Source organism: Neolamprologus brichardi, chromosome 2, assembly GCF_056152115.1.
Source record: "Neolamprologus brichardi isolate AB-2024 chromosome 2, ASM5615211v1, whole genome shotgun sequence".
Lineage (NCBI taxonomy): Eukaryota > Metazoa > Chordata > Actinopteri > Cichliformes > Cichlidae > Neolamprologus > Neolamprologus brichardi.
The window spans coordinates 27999829-28011868 of record NC_142105.1 but is presented as its reverse complement, the minus strand read 5'-3'; the positions used below and the strand labels follow the sequence as shown (position 1 = coordinate 28011868).

Genomic DNA, 12040 nt, shown 5'->3' with positions numbered 1-12040 from the left:
TAAGGTGGATCTTACACTAGCAGTAACCTATATAAGCTTTCAAGTATTTAACATAAAAATACTGGAAGGGTTTACTTTCCCCAGTGGGGATTGCAAAAAATGTGGACACAAGAGCAGTACAAGGGAATTCACTGGGAAACCTTTCACCTATGCTACAGACAATAATTTGAATCCTCCACATACGTACACATTCTGTAATCTACTAGATTATAGGAGGGTAACTATAAATAGCTGAACTCCCCCTCCCTTTGCCACATGGCTCCTCCTTTCACAAACATCCAGGTTGCGTTAGATGAAGAGCTGTGATTTGAGTCATGATGTACAAGGTGTTGACAGGAGAACTGCAGTGAGTTTAGAGCGAAATGATACATGGACCATTTGAGTCCACTCAAGAAAGAAAGCCTACTGTAAGGGAAATGATGTACATTTGCTAAGAAAAGGCCTTCAAAAGTCACATTTGGGTTTCAGGGCTGAAAAATTTATTGTCAAGTACATTTTTTTTTTTTTTCAAAAAAATAAGTGTGTGTGTAATTTAAAAAAAAAAAAAAAAAATATTTAGGTGGTTTTTATTGCTATGAACAGAGCTGAGATAGCCCACTCATGCTGATTTGTTTCATGTTTCCTTTTCTTGACCTTTTGCTATAAGTACATTTCCCAAATGTTGAACTGTTGGTTTTAATTTTATTAATTTAAGCATCCCTACAGTACAGTACTCTAAATCACCACACTTTACAGTAAGAGCTTATAAACGGGACAGGTGGTAGCTAAATTGTGTCTATATTTTGCTAAAAGAGAGAAAGCATATTTAATGGTTTCAGTGCGTGTGTGTGTGTGTGTATACAACCATGGTTTCCACAGCAGACGCAGCTGTCCGGCCTGAAGGACTGAGCCTATGTCACTGTAACTCTATTTCGGGAACCTGTGTTGTCCAAAAGGTCAGATAAAGAAGCACAGGAATCCTTACAAAGCAGAGGGCGGGGGTGTCGGGTGAAGGCGGATTTTCACAAACCAACACACACACACACACACACACACACACACACACGTGTTAAAACTCAGGGCACTGTTGCTGAGAAGGGGAGAAAGGAGTAGTGGGACACAGAGACATTAAGAGGGGCTCCTGTGAAAAGGATTCACCTTTGACTGAATTAAAACGTTAGTGTACCAAAGTCTGATCTGACCTCTAATCCAGCTGATACACACACACATTTATGGACACCATGGATGGAGAATCACCCAAACAGGACACATCCGGTTCCACGGAATCAACCAATCACACTGACACCAACAACAACAGCAACCAGGTCTGTATCATTTATTTATTTATGTATTTATTTATTTATGTATTTAACATGTTCATTAACATTTTCACATTCACCCACAATGACTGTCCATCATGTTCTGTATTGGGAAAAAGCAGTGAGAGTGTTCGTGGCTGTAGCAGGTGCTGTGTTGGGACAGCAGAGCATGAGAAGGGGTTGTTGGCTGCATTTGCTACACCTGTTCTTACTACTAGCTGAAGAATGACACATACACACGTAAATACACACTCACACAAGTTATGCAAAGTAGTGCACATGACACACACTAAGCCACACATACAACGTTGGAGTTTCCTATTCCCACTGATGAGTCACTGCTGTGATGCCTGACCTGGTGTGACTGTTCCTGCAGGAGGTCATTAATCAACAGTGTACATGGGCCTATTTAATCATGATGATAGGAAATAATAATGTATGCATTACATTTTTTTTAATATGAGGATTTTTAACATATGATGTGAGATCATTGGTTTTAAAACTGTAAAAGGCCAATTTTCCCCTTGAAAGTTCCAACTCTGAGGTGTATATTTATAATACTCAACAAATCCCAGAGCTCCAGGTCTCACATTACAAGGACTGTGTTATCCCTCGAGTAACTTGTGGAAAGTCCACTTTATTTATACAGCAGCTTTCATGTAAACAGCTCAAACGTTTCACATAGCGAGACCAAGACCTGAAGAACACAGAAAAATCACAAAGAATAATTTTAAAAATACAAATCAGAGTTAATGAAAGAAATACCTAAAAAAAAAAAAATACAACACACAGCAAATGAACTAATGGCTTGCATTACAAATCTGAAATAAATAAAATAAAAAACACAATAAACTTTTGTTCATTCTTCATACATTTTTTCATGAAAGAAACAGAAAAAAATCCTCTTTACAAGACTGAAAAGAAGAAGATAGTTATCAGAAATGTAAATAACTGAAAGAAAAGAGGAAGACTATCCTCTGAGTCATGCTGAAGAGAAGACATGTGATGTAGTGCCCCCACAGGGAAAGGACTATGAAGAAGCTTCTCCCTTCTTCACAAGGGGTCACCACAGCGGGTAAATCTGGATCTCTGATCTGGCAAAATTCTACATGGGATACCCTTCTTCACCCAAACCCAGGGAAAGGAAATAGCAAAGAAAATTACTGTGTAACCTACACTGTTACTTACACTGAATACTCCACCTTAAACTCTGCCTTGTCTTGATGCCTTGGTATAAGGCTAGAATTAAGAAGTGATAGAACTATTGTCACAGACATGTATTACAAGTGTTGGTCACATATTTATTTTTGCACAGGCCGGCGAGCCAGAGGTGGTGGAGAATAAAGACTTGGGGGAAGGAGCAGAAGGTCAGAGGGTAATGGAGACTGAGGATAAGGCTGAGGAAGATACTGTATCAGAAGAGGCAGAAAAGGAGACGTCAGGAGACACAAAGAAACCTCAGACTGTGTCACAGTCTGGTGAAGGTGATACTGAAGCAGCTGCACAAGATAAGGAAAAAGCATCTACTGGTGATGAGGTGAAGGATTCTGAACGTGAAGGAAAAGATAAAGAGGAGGAGGCAGAAGAAACCGAGAAAGGAGGGCAAGCGGCAGAGATCCAGAGTAGTGAGACTGGAAAAGATGGAGAGGACATGAAGGACAAAGAGAAAGAGAAAAAGGAAGATGGTAAAGATGTGAAAGAACAAGAGGCAGAGAAGAAAAAACAAGTGACGGAGGTAGATGCAAAGGACAAAGGAAAGACAAAAGAAACAGAAAAGCAGGCAAAGCCCAAAAGAAAGAGTGGTCCACCCTCCTCTTCTCTCTCTCGACCAAGACCCTCTGCACGCTCCATAAGAGCGTCTGCTAAAAACGACATCATCGCCAAGTTCCAGAAGGGCGCACCAGAGTGAGTAACTACATGATGCTTAGTACCTCAAATTAGAGTGTGACAGTTAAAAATGTTCCTCAAGAGGTTAAATCAGAAACTGTGTTGCAACACTGCTAGGACACCAATGCCTCGCAACTTCAAGATTCAGAAGTCATCTGCTGCCGTGGCTACAGGAGCTTCAATCAAACAGAAGATACTTCAGTGGTGTCGCAACAAGACACGGAACTACGAGGTGAGCTCAACGTTAAATCTTTATCTAATGCGACACATCCGCATTCTAGATCCAGAGGTAAAAGAAGACCTAATTTAAGATGCTCTTCCCATGTGTCTGTCTCTTGATCTTTTTAGGGCATCAACATAGAAAACTTCTCGTCATCCTGGTGCAATGGGATGGCATTCTGCGCTCTGATTCATCGTTTCTTTCCAGATGCTTTTGAATACAGCTCACTGAAGCCAGAGGAGAGGGAGAAAAACTTCACTCTGGCCTTCAAAACTGCAGAGTATGGATTTCTTCGTTCTTTCTTCTCTCAGTTCAGTTCAGCACATTATCACACGTGAAAGATAAAAATGGCTAAGACTGAATAACACAATTACAATATTTAAGAGTCTGAACTTTACATGCAGCACATAATATAACAAGGTCACGGTGAAAAATACAAAAGGAGAACTGCTGTGAAAAGAATGTAACTAAAATAAAATTCTGCATGTTGGCTGTCCAAAAAATAAAGTTTTTAGGAAAACAATGTATGGAATAACACTGTTAATGTAAATGCACCTGGTTAGAAATCTCTTATTCATATTACTATGAATGACTGCCACCTTGTCACCTCAACTTTATCCTTTCCCCTACTTTGTGTATCCCTGACAGGTCCTTGGCTGACTGCTGCCCTCTGCTGGAAGTGAGTGACATGCTCATGATGGGTAACAACCCAGACCCAATGTGTGTGTTCACATATGTCCAGTCCCTGTGCCACAGCCTCTCCAAAATAGAGAAAGAGAGGAAGGACAAAGAGAAGGAGGAGAAAGAGAAGGCTGGTAACGAGGAAGAAGAGAAGGACAAAGGAGACGATGCAGCAGGAGAGGTGTCGCCAGAGAAAGATGAGGAAGAGTCTGCTGAGAACGAGACGATGAGCAGTCAGGAGGATAAACCAGTAGACGGTACAGAGATGGAGGGCACTAATGAGGAGGGGAGTCCATCAAAGAGCTGTGAGGTGGAGGAAGGTCAGAGTTCATCAGTCGAGGCAGAGTCTTAGACAGACACTGGCAAACACAAAGACTGAAAAGACCAAAAAAGATTGTTTATGGTACTACAAGGAGCAAGTCTTAGTCTGGCATTGTTGGACTGACTACTGTCGGAGTAATGAGGTACAACAAAAAATCACTCAAAGCTAAAATACTGGTGATGATGATGTCTCGTAGTTACAGCGTGTTTGAAAATGTACTTCTGTGTGTGTTTTTTCCATTTACGGATATGCTGTTTTTTATGTTGTTCTGAGCACGAAAAGCAAGAAATTGCTGTGTATCTATGAAAAAATAATAATGAAACAAAGATCGTGAATTAAAAAGCTGCTTGTGAAATAAGAAAACCTTGAAAGAGTGTGTGACGGATTTACTTTTTTCATAATACACATGAAAAGGTTAAACTATTTCTGGCCTCCATTAAATTGAATGTAAACAACACCCCAAAGCAGGTTTCTCTGGGCCAGAGCTTATTTAAGAGGGACTGAGACCAAGCGTAGGTCTATCCAATTAAAATTTAATATTGATTTTGTTAATCATACATCCCCCACATCCCCCAAACTAAAGCGGAAAGCGAACAGCTATCATTACTCCTGTGATGGTACTGGGGAAACATTAATCTATTTAGATGAGGTAACTCCCCCTCACATGTGAAGCCATCATTATGTTTAAATATGTGGAGAGATTCTGGAGGATCATATGCTACCATCCAGATAACATGTTCTTTCCTGGAAGGCCTTTTTAAAATGTAAACCCATTGAAAAAATTCGCTGTATCAAAACAAACTAATACCACAAAGCCAACTGTTGAGCAACTAAAACTATATCAACCAAGAATTGCCTTCAAAACTACAGAAATTGTTTTCTTCAAACAAACATCATCACCAGCCAAGCATCACCCCCCACCTCCCAGTGTCCCTGCTTTCTGGGTATTACGGTAATCAGCATCATGCTACCAGGAAGGCCATTGTGTTGTCTCTTTTGTTAAGCTAACCTACTGACCGTGTTGCGCCCTTTTTTCAACACAAATCTCGGTGGCAGCAAAGTGAAACATGTCCACAAACATGCCACCGGGGAGCCTGAATCTGGAGTCACAGCTTTTGTCCATTATGGACGTGCTGGTGAAAGCGGCGGTGGCAGAAATCAGCCAGCTGTTCTCGGAGAGCTCGGCGTCTCTACGTCTGCATTTAACCCAGAGCTTGAAGGAAAACGAAAACCTGAGGACGAGGATGAAGGTTATGAGGAGTGAGCTCTTCTCCCTCAGGCTACAAACCAGAACTAATCGACCAGCGAGCCGCTTTTCTCCCATCAGAGGAAACATAACCAAACCACGAGCTAAGCCACAAGGTAACGATACTTTCACTTTAAAAGTACTTCATACTCGAGTAACAAATAACACTCCGCCCCCGCCATTTATATAACTAACTATTAAATACCCACCGCTAGTTACTTCAAACTAATAACGTATAAAACAGCTGTTCTAGCTAGTTTAACGAGTTGATTATGAAAATGCAGATGTGCCGAGTACTATCGCGCATCAGACACAGCTGGCCCTGGTCATGTGACACAGATAACAGAACCAGCGGGTTTTTTATTGTGATAAAAGTTTATTCGGCTTATTAAATGTGAATTCACTCACTTACTTAAACTTAATAATGGTCAGCTAAACCGAAACATAAATAAATAAACAAATACACAAATAAACAAAGACACATTTCGATAGGCTTATTCAAAGCCTCAGTCTAAAATAATTGTTAAGTGGAATTTCCGCTTAAAGTATGTGATGCTGAATTATAACAAGTCCAACCTCAACTCAGAACATGTGTCTGTCCCTTTAAATACATTTAGTCTTCACCACAATCAAATCAACCCATAAAGAATCAAAGACTCTTACTAGTTCTCTGTGTACACAGGTTATTTATGGACATATTCTATGTTATCATAAATCACTAATATGTTTAATTAAAAATCAATGTCTTACATGATCTTTCATATTATATTTCCTTTATAGACATTTTTTTAAAGAAAAAGTAATGTTTTGTCACTTTTATTGTGTTCACTGTCAGGTAATTGAGTGGCGTAAACCACAGAGACCGTAGAGAAATGCCATTAATTCCCCGAGTTTTAAGTTCCATATCATATTTGGTGTCGACATGTCAACTTGTTTTTTTTGCAGAGACAGAACATAAACAGATTTCGTGTTATTAATTGACTGTTTTACGCTCTGCATGAATCTGAGGGTTGATTAATAGCATACAGACTTTATATCAAGCTTAAAGTCAGAGCTGTCTGTGTCTCAAAAGTGTCTGGATTGCCTAATTAATAATTTTCTGCAGCATTAATCCCTTTTCTTAGTTTACAGTTTTATTTTTACGCAATTCAATTCAATTTTGAATTCAGTCTTATTTGCATAGCTCCAAATCACAACAACTGTCAGCTCAAGGGCACTTAATTAATGTATTTTTTATCACCAGTTTATCATCATCATCTAACATCCTTTGACTGGAGTAGGCGACACTCACATCATCATTTTGATCAGGATCATTTTGTGCGAAGAGTAATCATATGACATGTGAAACACTTGTTTTTATGTGAGCGCACACAGACCCCGCTTTTGTGATGCTTGTTATCTCCGCTGGGGGTATTAGGTGTTATTGAGCCAGCTAATGCAACGAAAACCTGGCTGTGTTGAACTTCCTTCATTTTATTCCTGTCAGCTCGTTTCAGCAAACACATGTGACACCAACAGGGAAGTTGCCTCCCCCCCGTCTGTTCTTGACTCTTAAAATCTTTCATTTTCAGCTCGTATAAATACTGATACCAACAGATGAACAAATAGCTAACTGAAAGTAAATCAAATATTTAATAAAAATATAGAGGACCTGTCCATATTTGGTATTACAAACTGTGCAGTAAGGCTTTGGTGCAAATATTTGTTGAGACCAGGATGTCTAAATGACTGTGACTCAACTCTTCAAAAGTGCTGTGTTTACATAGCAATAAAAGTTCAGGTTTTGATCAATCTTGAGGTAAAAGTAACACGGAAACTAGTTATAAAAACTAACCATTTTCTGGCCACGCCAGAAATCAAACCAAACTGAACTGAGGGTATGAACTCAAAAAAAGGAATAATATTAGAAATATTAAAAAATGATCAGCTGTAATAACTCTGGCCTGCACAATATGAGGAACCTGCATAGTGCTGCAAAATTGTTCTGTATTTCAAAGACTTTATAAGCTTATAGTTTCTTCTGCTTATCTAGTTCAGGGTTGCAGGGAAAACTTTCACATTTAGACTGCAGGTGTGACAATGAATCTAATCTCTGGACTGTGGGTGAAAGCTAGAGTACCTGTAAAGAACCCACGCAGAAAGAACACACAAACTCCACATAGTCTGAATTCAAAGCAGCATCGTCTTGTTGTGAGATGACAATGCTGACCACTGCACCACCAGGCCTGTCACACTCTATAAGTGTCAGCGAATAAAAATGCTTTGAAGCGTGCATATTCAGTGTGGCCCTGTAGTTCAGTGATTTATACATTTACTAGCATTGCAGTTAACATTGCTTTAAATAAAACTAACCACCACAAGTCTTTCCAGTGTGGTGCAACAGTACAGCTAATAAAACAGTTGTGGGTTTGAGGACAGTAAAAGTATGATTGTTGCTCTTCTGTGACTACATCAACACCATCTGTGGTCACAGTTATTTAAGTTACCCTCAAAGTAGTAGGGTGCTGGGTTCAAATCTGTGGTTTCTCATGCTAATAAAAAGGTTGCTGCTGCTTATCTGGGGACAGGACACTCTCGCAAAAGACATTCTTAATCGAAGGAGTTTCACTTCCTGGTTAAATAAAGATTAATGAATAATAAAAATGTGTTTTCCTTTCCTTTCCTTCTTCAGTTCTCATCAAATCACAAGTGGCTCAAAAGGCGGGTGGGGAAGCTGCTTCTATCGTCCTGCAGTCGGAGAAAAAGACCACCTCGTCAGCAGCTCAAGTGCAGGTACATGCAGTCCATAAATGAATAGCAGTAGCTCTGTTTGAAATCTAGTTTGCTCATGCATAGCTGTCCTTAATGTGCTAGTGTGCAGATGTGGAGAGTCCAGATGTCATTCTAATCAAAGATGAGGATGATGTGGGTGGATGTGGGCCAGATGTTGGTGGTGAGTAGGATTTTTAAGTGAGCTTAAAGGGCTGATTAATTATTATTTTTATTTGTATTTTATGTCTTTACTTGTCGTCACTACAGCACACAGATTCTAAAAGCCTAGGTTGTCTATCTTCTATCTTAGGGCTGAAAAACAATTAAACCAGGCAAGCCGAGAATAGGAGGAAGAAAGTAGATCAGACGTCAAGCATCTGATAGAAAGTCTCTCTTTCTAAATTACACACAAGCAGTTCCTCATTGATGAGTGCTGAGTAAGACTGGCCTAAGCGCTTCTGTTTCATAGTGGCCTTTAAAGATGCTATTCTCTGTCTTTTCAGATCAGGTTGACTTTAGAAACCACAGTCTGCAGGGCGGTGTTGCAACAGGAGCTCAGAATTTGGAGCCAGCTGGTTCCTCTTGCTCGACAGGTGATAACGAGGAGCTGAGAATCGTGTGCGTTCACGGCCGAGGCGAAGGGCCTCTACAGGATGAAAGTGACACCCTCTTCTCTGCGTCTGAGCTTCAGGCTTTTAGCTCTCTGTCCGACCACAACGTGGGCCACGACAACCTCCTGAATTTCACCACCAGCGCAAGTGACAGAGCTCCAATGAGAGTCACACAGGATAACAGTGCCGGACTGGTGAGAAACAACCAACTTGAAAGAAATAATTCCACACAAATGGCTCCGACAGCATTGAACCCTGGATTGAAATCGCCACTAGTAGTAACTGAGGGTCAAGTGGGGCACCCCAGCCACATGAGCCAGTTCCCACAGCAGCAGAACGTCTTCTCTCACACCGCCAACAAATCCCTGGACTGCAACTTCTGTGGCGAGCGCTTCCACAGCCGCGAAGACCTCATCGTACATCGCGCGAGTCACACCGGGGAGTCTCCGGTCCCTTGCTCTCTGTGCGGCAAGTCGTTTGTCAACAAGACCACACTTAGCATCCACATGCGCATTCACACGGGCGAGAAGCCGTACGCATGTGCGCAGTGTGGAAAACGCTTCACGCAGAACGGCAGTCTGAAGATCCACCTGCGGACACACTCCGGAGAGAAGCCGTACACCTGCAGTCAGTGCACAGCCAGTTTCAACAACCCCAGCAACCTTCGCAGACACATGATCACACACACCAACGGGGTGCTCTGACCCCAACGGACTACAAAAGACTTGATAGACTTTGCAGTTTAGAAGCACTTTTACTGTCATTTGTGCCACAGTGTAAAACTGTTTTGGATCACGCGCACTTGTAGATTCCAGGTACGCTGACACAAACAAGCATGATTGCTGTTCAGATTTTTTAACTATAGGAAAACTGGCTTTCTATTCTCGAGCGTGCACAACAGATCCTCAAATGAAGACACTGAAATAAAGAACCATGTCACAGTTAGCAGTGGGTGACTGTGGATTACTTCTGTTTTGGTCTATGTTATTTCAAAATGGGATATCAATTATCATTTAAAGCCTGGACCACAAAATAATTGCCAGAAAATGTTTAATGAAATTATTAAACATTCGGACAAGTTTTTAAATATAATATTTGAATACTAATTTGCATATATGAGTTTAATTTTGTTTCATATTTGCTCTTTTTTTGCGTTCGTTTATTTAGGTTTGTCAGGGGGAAGATTACACTAGAAATCTCAGAAATTGCTGTCAAATGTGATACGCTACACATTAAGGGGTTAAAGTCTATTTTATAGCAGACTTCTGTATCGATAAAGCACCACAACAAGACTGTTTGTGGCCAGATTTGAGCATTTCTGAATTTTAGTTATGCACCACATTTAATACAGTGTTATAAAGCATTCCAGCTCAATGGTTTGCCCACTGCAGCAAACTGATATTTATTAAATTTCTGTTTTCTGACCCCAGACTCTGTTCTAGGAAGCACGTTGAGCATACTCAGGTTATTCCCTTTATCTGGATTCACTTATTCTAACACTAGTAATCAGGATAAGCAGTCACATGAAGCTGGCTATCAGCTGGCTAACTTAGGATTTCCTCTCTCTGTTCATATCAAAGAGGTGGTGTTGGCAGAATCTGACCAATCACAAAGATGGATAAGTGACAGCAGAGTGGCTGATTTTACACAAGAAGATCAAACTGTAGTATTAGAAAACTATGAAGCAGTTACACACACAATACAAACTGAAAGTAACACAGATTCTGCAGACAAAGCAGCAGTAGGACTGTGTGTATGCTTCAAGTGTTTTTGTTAGTAAGACTGGAAAACACCTACTGTTTTTAATAATATAGCAAGTTGAAGCCAGGAAAGAAAGCTGGCCAAAAATGCAGACTGTAAGTTAACAGATGCATCAATATCACAATTCTGTTTAAAGATCTGATAGCTGATAGGTGGTGATTTTATACCTGTTGATCTCTAATCTCAAATATAACCCACACTGGTCTGCAACACGAGTTACCATGGCGATGTCCAACCTGCAAGAAGTGAATAAAGGTTAACCCTGAAGTTACCGGGCTTAGTTCAAATCCACTGATGTAAAACTGCTTTTATATACTATAGGGATACTTTTAAGTAACTGCCGAGCTTCCTCAAATAATAAGATTTAATTCAGTCTGAACTTCAAACAAATTGAGAACGAAAAACATGAATCATTACTTATAACAGTTGTTTTTACATGTGTATTATTTCCTTTAAAAACGCACTACCTCTACTGTTGTCATTTTTTGCAGCTTTTTTCCTTTTTTCCTCTTTTTTGTACTTCCTGGATAGATAGGGCAATAATATGCTAGCCAGTGTGGATATTCTGAATAAATATAGTTGCTTTTTTACTCGATGCCTGAAGAGTTTCATTTCGCACCTCTAGAGTGCAGTGTTGTGCCCCCCCCCCCCACACACACACACACACACACCCCAGCACTTACAATGTCTTAAGGCCTGGTCACACTGAATCACTGTGGGTGGGGGGACTCTCAAGGAAACTGGGGGAAATTCCTCACATTGTTCCTCTTTCCACCCTACCCACACTTAAGTATTGCTTAAGAGTTTTTAGTTTGTTTATTTTTTTTCTTTGATTTTACCGAAAGCTCTGGAAAGTCAGACTGTATTAAAAAAAGAGACTTGACTCAAAGTGTTAAAAAAGACTCTAAAATTCAAAATAGTAAAAATAAAAATAAAAAACAAACCCTTAGAGGTATAGTCATGCATTGAGCCTTAAATCCTTTAAATAGCTGTGGTCAAGCATGATTCATGTAAAGAAGCATGTTTACCAGCAGACCAAGCGCATGCGTAACATGTGCACGATGGCCATTGATAGCGGTTTTTAATACCAGTAGTTTTGGCGACTTGGTGAGGAATGCTGTTGTTGTACTTCCCCATGAAAGTGGTGCTTCCTCCCAGACTATTGTTCTTGGGCAATCAATGAAATGACATCAGTGTGTGTGTGTGTGTGTGGCCACTGAGGGGAATGAATGGGAGGAGATAGGAGGCGGTGGGAGGTAGCTT

General features: G+C 40.4%; 2 protein-coding genes across 2 annotated transcripts; both read left to right on the top strand.

The window, feature by feature from the left end:
- Positions 1 to 1059: 1059 nt before the first annotated feature.
- Positions 1060 to 4779, top strand: smtnl1 (smoothelin-like 1). The gene is made up of 5 exons (XM_006781382.2): positions 1060 to 1304; positions 2614 to 3203; positions 3303 to 3417; positions 3534 to 3685; positions 4054 to 4779. Exons 1-5 carry the CDS (start codon positions 1212 to 1214, stop codon positions 4436 to 4438), a joined length of 1335 nt encoding a protein of 444 aa, XP_006781445.2. The 5' UTR covers positions 1060 to 1211; the 3' UTR covers positions 4439 to 4779.
- A 591-nt stretch (positions 4780 to 5370) lies between these two features.
- On the top strand, positions 5371 to 11240 carry LOC102797884 (uncharacterized). The gene is made up of 4 exons (XM_006781383.3): positions 5371 to 5770; positions 8326 to 8426; positions 8508 to 8586; positions 8909 to 11240. Exons 1-4 carry the CDS (start codon positions 5476 to 5478, stop codon positions 9718 to 9720), a joined length of 1287 nt encoding a protein of 428 aa, XP_006781446.2. The 5' UTR covers positions 5371 to 5475; the 3' UTR covers positions 9721 to 11240.
- Positions 11241 to 12040: the final 800 nt, after the last annotated feature.